The following is an 8,927-nucleotide window of genomic DNA, read 5'->3' as shown; positions in this document are numbered from 1 at the left end:
TGTTGTTGTAGGCAAAAAAATGCTTCGATCTCGACAATTTCAGTACAAAATCATTCATTTTTGGATCTGAAGTACCAGGCGAACAGAAACCACAGAAAGCAGATTAATTTTAGTGCAAGAGGTGCAAAATAGAGCTGTCCCTTTAGCTATATTGTAGCAGAGCTTTAAATTTAGCTAGAAAAGAGCTAGTTAGTCAACCTTATATTTAAAACTTTTTGTAGTGTGACCAGCTCATTTTCACAAGCTTCTTGCTGTATGACTAGATCATTTTTCACAAATTGTATTGTTTTGTTAAGAACGGGACCGTAAAATTTAATGTTAATTTTATATTTAAACACGTGTTTAAAAGAGTGCTGCCGCCACAGCAGTGCTGCTCCGCTCCGTGTTGACCTGGAAGTTCTCCAGCGCGGCGAACTTCATTCATGTGACACAGTTTACTGGTTCTTTCAAAGATAGATGTACCGCTTTCACCAGCAATGGGTGAGTACAGAGTTAAGCCAAGGAGCGTCACATAAATTAGTTTCTATCCTTTGCCTACAGCTCCTGTGCCACCCAAGGTGGAGCTGCCAAAGAAGAACGTGTCACAACCCACGAATCCATTGAAGAGCCTTTCTGGTCCAAACTGCCGGATGCCAAGCTCCAGGGCACCGTCTAGAGCGAGGTTAACGAAAGCAAGCTGTATAACAACACGGAGTTGGAGTCAATAGACAAATTCTTCTAGGCTTACCAAAAGAATGCGGTATCGGTGAGTGTCTAGAAGAGATTCCAATGAAAGATCTTTCCTTATTTAATGCTCTCTTCTCTTTTCACAGGCTACCGATTGCTCCTATAAGGTTCTGCGTGCAACTGGCGGCAAGCCAGCAAAGCAGAAGGTGAACTCATTGATCGATGGACGCCGGGTCCAGAACTGCACCATCCTGCTCAGCAAGCTGAAGATGAGTGACATGGAGATATCAAAGTAGGAGTTGCTTTACGCACCTCTTGATTCTAAATACTAATCCCTTCTCTTTTAGGGCCATTCTCTCGATGGACAGCAACGAAATGCTGAAACTCGACATGGTCGAGCAGCTGCGAAAGTTCACACCCTCCGCGGAGGAGCGTGCACTGTTGGATGAACATAGCGAGCATATTAAGTCACTGGCCCGCGCCGATTGCTCCCTTTACTAAGTACCAAAGTAGGTTTGAAGGGCATTGAAGAGATTTGGCTGTCACTAAACTATTTGTTCTTTTGTCCTGGCAGGATTCCCCACTACGAGCAAAGGCTGAAGAGTCTCTACTACAGGAAGCGCTTTATGCCGACGGACAACGATCTTATACCACGCATCACCAGTGTGATGGTGGCGTACCGCGAAATGGTCAGTTCCCGACGTCTGCGCAAGCTCCTTGAGCTGGTTCTGGCTTTGGGTAATTTTTACATTCTCTCTTTCATTTAATTTCACTATTTAAGTGAATTCTTAAATACCACAGGCAACTACATAATTCCTCAGGATTCCAACTGGCCCGGCCGACACCAAGTCCAGTGCCGCCAAGGCCAAGCTGACATGGAGCCATGTGCAGCATTGACGATCAGCTGATGACATAAAACGCAGCTTTGACTATCGATTGCTGGCTTGCAACCATACACAGCTTTGACTATCGATTGCTGGCATGGAACCACGTGCAGCTTTAACATCCTACGATTTGGGTTATGGTGAATGCATTCAGGAGCAGCCACAGGATCAAAATGAGCTGGATCAAGACCGAAGCGTGCTGGTCATAGACCGGCCGGCGGCAGTGCAGACCACTTCGCTTCTGCCCTGTGAGTACTCCCTGAGTGTCCTTGTCCTAAGCTGAGCTAATTTTAACTCTTTTCATGCGCAGATTCTGGTCACTGCACGGATCACTGGCTGCTGATCAATCGCGTAGTCCAGCTGGTTGTGATGCAGGTGGAGCAGCGACCAGCGGGCCGCAAGTTCACCCTTTCACGGTTCTGATGCGTCTTCCCGGCAAATCGATGTAGGCAATCTGGTGCGTCTGCTGGTCAAGGAGGAGCAACTTACGCAGGCACGCAAGCGTGCTGATGAGCTGGAACGTAAGAACTTTGATGGGAGCCAATGTCCCAGATGGGCTCGGAACTGCACCATTTTGATCAGCAAGCTGAAGATGAATGACATGGAGATATCAAAGTAGGAGTTGCTTCAGTCACCTCTTGATTCCAAATACTAATCTCTTCTCATCTAGGGCGATTCTTTTGATGGACAGCAACGAGCAGCTGGCACTCGACATGGTCAAGCAGCTGCTAAAGTTCACGCCCTCGGCGGAGGATGAGCATAGCGAGGATATTTAGTCACTAGCCCGCGCCGATTGCTCCCTTTACGAAGTACCAAAGTGGGTTTTAAATACCACAGGCAACATGATTCCTCCGGATTCCGACTGGCCTCACTAAATCGCCTGGCCGACACCAAGTCCAATGCCGCCAAGGCCAAGCTGACATGGATCCATGTGCAGCACTGGCGATCAGCTGACATGGAGCCATGTGCAGCATTGACGACTAGCTGACATGGAGCCATGTGCAGCATTGACGATAAGCTGATGACATAAAACGCAGCTTTGACTATCGATTGCTGGCATGCAAGGAGGAGCAACTTACGCAGGCACGCAAGCGTGCTGATGAGCTGGAACGTAAGAACTTTGATGGGAGCCAATGTCCCAGATGGGCTCGGAACTGCACCATTTTGATCAGCAAGCTGAAGATGAATGACATGGAGATATCAAAGTAGGAGTTGCTTCAGTCACCTCTTGATTCCAAATACTAATCTCTTCTCATCTAGGGCGATTCTTTTGATGGACAGCAACGAGCAGCTGGCACTCGACATGGTCAAGCAGCTGCTAAAGTTCACGCCCTCGGCGGAGGATGAGCATAGCGAGGATATTTAGTCACTAGCCCGCGCCGATTGCTCCCTTTACGAAGTACCAAAGTGGGTTTTAAATACCACAGGCAACATGATTCCTCCGGATTCCGACTGGCCTCACTAAATCGCCTGGCCGACACCAAGTCCAATGCCGCCAAGGCCAAGCTGACATGGATCCATGTGCAGCACTGGCGATCAGCTGACATGGAGCCATGTGCAGCATTGACGACTAGCTGACATGGAGCCATGTGCAGCATTGACGATAAGCTGATGACATAAAACGCAGCTTTGACTATCGATTGCTGGCATGCAACCATACGCATCTTAGACTATCGATTGCTGGCATTGAACCATGTGCAGCTTTGACATCCTATTTTTGGGTTATGGTGAATGCACTCAGGAGCAGCCACAGGATCAGGATGAGCTGGATCAAGTGGTGCCTCTACCAAGGTCGTGATGCAGCTGTTTATGGCCTCCCATGGCAAGCTGGTGACACCCAATAGTGCCCTGCCGCCCGTCTCGCCATTGGGCAACATTAGCATCCCAGGGAACTATCAGAATGGAAATCAGCAGCAACATCAACACCCTCAAGCTGAACACGCGCGTCGTTGGCCTTTCGGTCACCCTATCACCGGCAGCCATCGAGCTGGATTCAGTGGGCAGGCCGTTGCGTCGAGGGTATGTGCCCGTCGAGCAGAAGATCCAGCAGGAGCTGCAGGACCTCAAGGCGCTGAAGCGCCTGAGCAAGATTAACAGGCACAACACACTGAAGGCTTCGCTGGACAAGCTCAGCACAGGCGAAGAGGCCGATGCGGACGAGGATGACGATGAGGACTCTGAGGTGGAGCACTGCTATGGACCCGGAAACCTGCGCAATGTCTAGTCCACCCAGGAGTTGGATAGAAATGGGCAAGTGTTAGATAACCTACTAAAGGAAGTTTGATTCTCATTGAATTTTCATTCTTACCAACAGCATCGAGCCGGAGAACGTACACAAGCCCGCTGGCAATCGCAGTCTGAATGCAGCCGCCTCCATAGCCAATGGAGCCAGCAATGGCAGCATTAATGGGATGTGGCCGGCCATGACGCTGGACCAGCTCTGTGATCTGACGCACAAGGAGGCGTCCTTATCGCGAGGCCTCATTTTCCAGTGGGAAAGCCCGATCAAGAGGAATGCCGAGAACGGGACGGGCCTCTAGCGTGAACAGCGCCAAGGAGAAGAGCCTCGATGACCAGCATTCTAATTACTCGGGCTTCGCGGCCTCCTCGCAGAGCAACAACAACCTCCAGTCCAAGCAGCAGCAGCAGCAGCAGCCGCTCAAGCTGACCGTGGTCACCCGCCAGGAGCAGCGTTACATTGGACCCAACTGCCTCAACATGACACCGGAGCCGCCGCAGCAGAAGCTCATTACCAGAACCATTTCCACTCCGCAGCTAAGCGGCCTCGGCAGTGCCTCTACCAAGGGCGTGATACAGCGGTTTATGGCCTCCCATGGCAAGCTGGTGACACCCAAAAGTCCTCTACCGCCCGTCTCGCCATTGGGCAACATCAGCATCCCAGGGAACTATCAGAATGGAAATCAGCAGCAACAACAACACCAACAGCAACACCCTCAAGCAGAACACGCGCGTCGTTGGCCTTCCTGGAGAACGGCAACTCGGCAACGGGCATTACCACGGTCACCCTATCAGCGGCAGCCATTGAGCCGGAATCGGAGGGCAGGCCGTTGTTCCAAGAGTATGTGCCCGTCGAGAAGAATATCCAGCAGGAGCTGCAGGACCTGAAGCCGCTGAAGCGCCAGCGCAAGATTAACAGGCACAACACACTGAAGGCTTCGCTGGACAAGCTGTGAGTACACGTCAAGGCTTTTAAGGATCCTCTTATCTTACGTTTTTTCGTTTCCAGCCAGCTGAGCACAGACGACGAGGCCGATGCGGACGACGAAGACTATGAGGACTCTGAGGTGGACTGCTATGGACCCGGAAAACTGGGCAATGTCCAGTCCACCCAGGAGTTGGATAGAAGAGATTCTGGTCACTGCACGGATCACTGGCTGCTGATCAATCGCGTAGTCCAGCTGGTTGTGATGCAGGTGGAGCAGCGACCAGCGGGCCGCAAGTTCACCCTTTCACGGTTCTGATGCGTCTTCCCGGCAAATCGATGTAGGCAATCTGGTGCGTCTGCTGGTCAAGGAGGAGCAACTTACGCAGGCACGCAAGCGTGCTGATGAGCTGGAACGTAAGAACTTTGATGGGAGCCAATGTCCCAGATGGGCTCGGAACTGCACCATTTTGATCAGCAAGCTGAAGATGAATGACATGGAGATATCAAAGTAGGAGTTGCTTCAGTCACCTCTTGATTCCAAATACTAATCTCTTCTCATCTAGGGCCATTCTTTTGATGGACAGCAACGAGCAGCTGGCACTCGACATGGTCAAGCAGCTGCTAAAGTTCACGCCCTCGGCGGAGGATGAGCATAGCGAGGATATTTAGTCACTAGCCCGCACCGATTGCTCCCTTTACGAAGTATCAAAGTGGGTTTTAAATTCCACAGGCAACATGATTCCTCCGGATTCCGACTGGCCTCACTAAATCGCCTGGCCGACACCAAGTCCAATGCCGCCAAGGCCAAGCTGACATGGATCCATGTGCAGCACTGGCGATCAGCTGACATGGAGCCATGTGCAGCATTGACGACTAGCTGACATGGAGCCATGTGCAGCATTGACGATAAGCTGATGACATAAAACGCAGCTTTGACTATCGATTGCTGGCATGCAACCATACGCATCTTAGACTATCGATTGCTGGCATTGAACCATGTGCAGCTTTGACATCCTATTTTTGGGTTATGGTGAATGCACTCAGGAGCAGCCACAGGATCAGGATGAACTGGATCAAGTGGTGCCTCTACCAAGGTCGTGATGCAGCTGTTTATGGCCTCCCATGGCAAGCTGGTGACACCCAATAGTGCCCTGCCGCCCGTCTCGCCATTGAGCAACATTAGCATCCCAGGGAACTATCAGAATGGAAATCAGCAGCAACATCAACACCCTCAAGCTGAACACGCGCGTCGTTGGCCTTTCGGTCACCCTATCACCGGCAGCCATCGAGCTGGATTCAATGGGCAGGCCGTTGCGTCGAGGGTATGTGCCCGTCGAGCAGAAGATCCAGCAGGAGCTGCAGGACCTCAAGGCGCTGAAGCGCCTGAGCAAGATTAACAGGCACAACATACTGAAGGCTTCGCTGGACAAGCTCAGCACAGGCGAAGAGGCCGATGCGGACGAGGATGACGATGAGGACTCTGAGGTGGAGCACTGCTATGGACCCGGAAACCTGCGCAATGTCTAGTCCACCCAGGAGTTGGATAGAAATGGGCAAGTGTTAGATAACCTACTAAAGGAAGTTTGATTCTCATTGAATTTTCATTCTTACCAACAGCATCGAGCCGGAGAACGTACACAAGCTCGCTGGCAATCGCAGTCTGAATGCAGCCGCCTCCATAGCCAATGGAGCCATCAATGGCAGCATTAATGGGATGTGGGCGGCCATGACGCTGGACCAGCTCTGTGATCTGACGCACAAGGAGGCGTCCTTATCGCGAGGCCTCATTTTCCAGTGGGAAAGCCCGATCAAGAGGAATGCCGAGAACGGGACGGGCCTCTAGCGTGAACAGCGCCAAGGAGAAGAGCCTCGATGACCAGCATTCTAATTACTCGGGCTTCGCGGCCTCCTCGCAGAGCAACAACAACCTCCAGTCCAAGCAGCAGCAGCAGCAGCAGCCGCTCAAGCTGACCGTGGTCACCCGCCAGGAGCAGCGTTACATTGGACCCAACTGCCTCAACATGACACCGGAGCCGCCGCAGCAGAAGCTCATTACCAGAACCATTTCCACTCCGCAGCTAAGCGGCCTCGGCAGTGCCTCTACCAAGGGCGTGATACAGCGGTTTATGGCCTCCCATGGCAAGCTGGTGACACCCAAAAGTCCTCTACCGCCCGTCTCGCCATTGGGCAACATCAGCATCCCAGGGAACTATCAGAATGGAAATCAGCAGCAACATCAACACCCTCAAGCTGAACACGCGCGTCGTTGGCCTTTCGGTCACCCTATCACCGGCAGCCATCGAGCTGGATTCAGTGGGCAGGCCGTTGCGTCGAGGGTATGTGCCCGTCGAGCAGAAGATCCAGCAGGAGCTGCAGGACCTCAAGGCGCTGAAGCGCCTGAGCAAGATTAACAGGCACAACACACTGAAGGCTTCGCTGGACAAGCTCAGCACAGGCGAAGAGGCCGATGCGGACGAGGATGACGATGAGGACTCTGAGGTGGAGCACTGCTATGGACCCGGAAACTTGCGCAATGTCTAGTCCACCCAGGAGTTGGATTGAAATGGGCAAGTGTTAGATAACCTACTAAAGGAAGTTTGATTCTCATTGAATTTTCATTCTTACCAACAGCATCGAGCCGGAGAACGTACACAAGCCCGCTGGCAATCGCAGTCTGAATGCAGCCGCCTCCATAGCCAATGGAGCCAGCAATGGCAGCATTAATGGGATGTGGGCGGCCATGACGCTGGACCGGCTCTGTGATCTGACGCACAAGGAGGCGTCCTTATCGCGAGGCCTCATTTTCCAGTGGGAAAGCCCGATCAAGAGGAATGCCGAGAACGGGAAGGGCCTCTAGCGTGAACAGCGCCAAGGAGAAGAGCCTCGATGACCAGCATTCTAATTACTCGGGCTTCGCGGCCTCCTCGCAGAGCAACAACAACCTCCAGTCCAAGCAGCAGCAGCCGCTCAAGCTGACCGTGGTCACCCGCCAGGAGCAGCGTTACATTGGACCCAACTGCCTCAACATGACACCGGAGCCGCCGCAGCAGAAGCTCATTACCAGAACCATTTCCACTCCGCAGCTAAGCGGCCTCGGCAGTGCCTCTACCAAGGGCGTGATACAGCGGTTTATGGCCTCCCATGGCAAGCTGGTGACACCCAAAAGTCCTCTACCGCCCGTCTCGCCATTGGGCAACATCAGCATCCCAGGGAACTATCAGAATGGAAATCAGCAGCAACAACAACACCAACAGCAACACCCTCAAGCAGAACACGCGCGTCGTTGGCCTTCCAGGAGAACGGCAACTCGGCAACGGGCATTACCACGGTCACCCTATCACCGGCAGCCATTGAGCCGGAATCGGAGGGCAGGCCGTTGTTCCAAGAGTATGTGCCCGTCGAGAAGAATATCCAGCAGGAGCTGCAGGACCTAAAGCCGCTGAAGCGCCAGCGCAAGATTAACAGGCACAACACACTGAAGGCTTCGCTGGACAAGCTGTGAGTACACGTCAAGGCTTTTAAGGATCCTCTTATCTTACGTTTTTTCGTTTCCAGCCAGCTGAGCACAGACGACGAGGCCGATGCGGACGACGAAGACTATGAGGACTCTGAGGTGGACTGCTATGGACCCGGAAAACTGGGCAATGTCCAGTCCACCCAGGAGTTGGATAGAAGAGATTCTGGTCACTGCACGGATCACTGGCTGCTGATCAATCGCGTAGTCCATCTGGTTGTGATGCAGGTGGAGCAGCGACCAGCGGGCCGCAAGTTCACCCTTTCACGGTTCTGATGCGTCTTCCCGGCAAATCGATGTAGGCAATCTGGTGCGTCTGCTGGTCAAGGAGGAGCAACTTACGCAGGCACGCAAGCGTGCTGATGAGCTGGAACGTAAGAACTTTGATGGGAGCCAATGTCCCAGATGGGCTCGGAACTGCACCATTTTGATCAGCAAGCTGAAGATGAATGACATGGAGATATCAAAGTAGGAGTTGCTTCAGTCACCTCTTGATTCCAAATACTAATCTCTTCTCATCTAGGGCGATTCTTTTGATGGACAGCAACGAGCAGCTGGCACTCGACATGGTCAAGCAGCTGCTAAAGTTCACGCCCTCGGCGGAGGATGAGCATAGCGAGGATATTTAGTCACTAGCCCGCGCCGATTGCTCCCTTTACGAAGTACCAAAGTGGGTTTTAAATACCACAGGCAACAT

At 52.4% G+C, this 8,927-nt stretch overlaps 1 protein-coding gene, 1 long non-coding RNA gene and 1 pseudogene across 3 annotated transcripts; all 3 read left to right on the top strand.

Annotated features, from left to right (window-relative positions):
* Nucleotides 1-217: 217 nt before the first annotated feature.
* On the top strand, nt 218-2,614 carry LOC110180196 (uncharacterized). The gene is made up of 8 exons (XR_015272724.1): nt 218-480; nt 541-745; nt 813-958; nt 1,014-1,175; nt 1,241-1,404; nt 1,468-1,798; nt 1,861-2,165; nt 2,221-2,614. It is a non-coding gene; the product is annotated as an uncharacterized LOC110180196 (long non-coding RNA).
* LOC110180194 (uncharacterized) lies at nt 2,607-4,407 on the top strand. Its single transcript, XM_086837503.1, has 3 exons — nt 2,607-2,755; nt 2,811-3,800; nt 3,865-4,407. The coding sequence occupies exon 2, from the start codon at nt 3,451-3,453 to the stop codon at nt 3,772-3,774; it is 324 nt and encodes a 107-aa protein (XP_086693629.1). The 5' UTR covers nt 2,607-2,755; nt 2,811-3,450; the 3' UTR covers nt 3,775-3,800; nt 3,865-4,407.
* LOC147642983 (uncharacterized) lies at nt 4,065-7,241 on the top strand (annotated as a pseudogene). The gene is made up of 4 exons (XR_015272723.1): nt 4,065-4,740; nt 4,798-5,224; nt 5,280-6,269; nt 6,334-7,241. The product of XR_015272723.1 is annotated as an uncharacterized LOC147642983 (transcript).
* The last annotated feature ends 1,686 nt before the right edge of the window (nt 7,242-8,927 follow it).

This window comes from Drosophila serrata, unplaced genomic scaffold (assembly GCF_035046125.1).
Source record: "Drosophila serrata isolate PLE 108 unplaced genomic scaffold, ASM3504612v1 contig_310, whole genome shotgun sequence".
In the NCBI taxonomy this organism is placed as follows: Eukaryota; Metazoa; Arthropoda; class Insecta; order Diptera; family Drosophilidae; genus Drosophila; species Drosophila serrata.
Note: the sequence above shows the minus strand (reverse complement) of the source record. Positions and strands in the feature narration are given on the sequence as shown.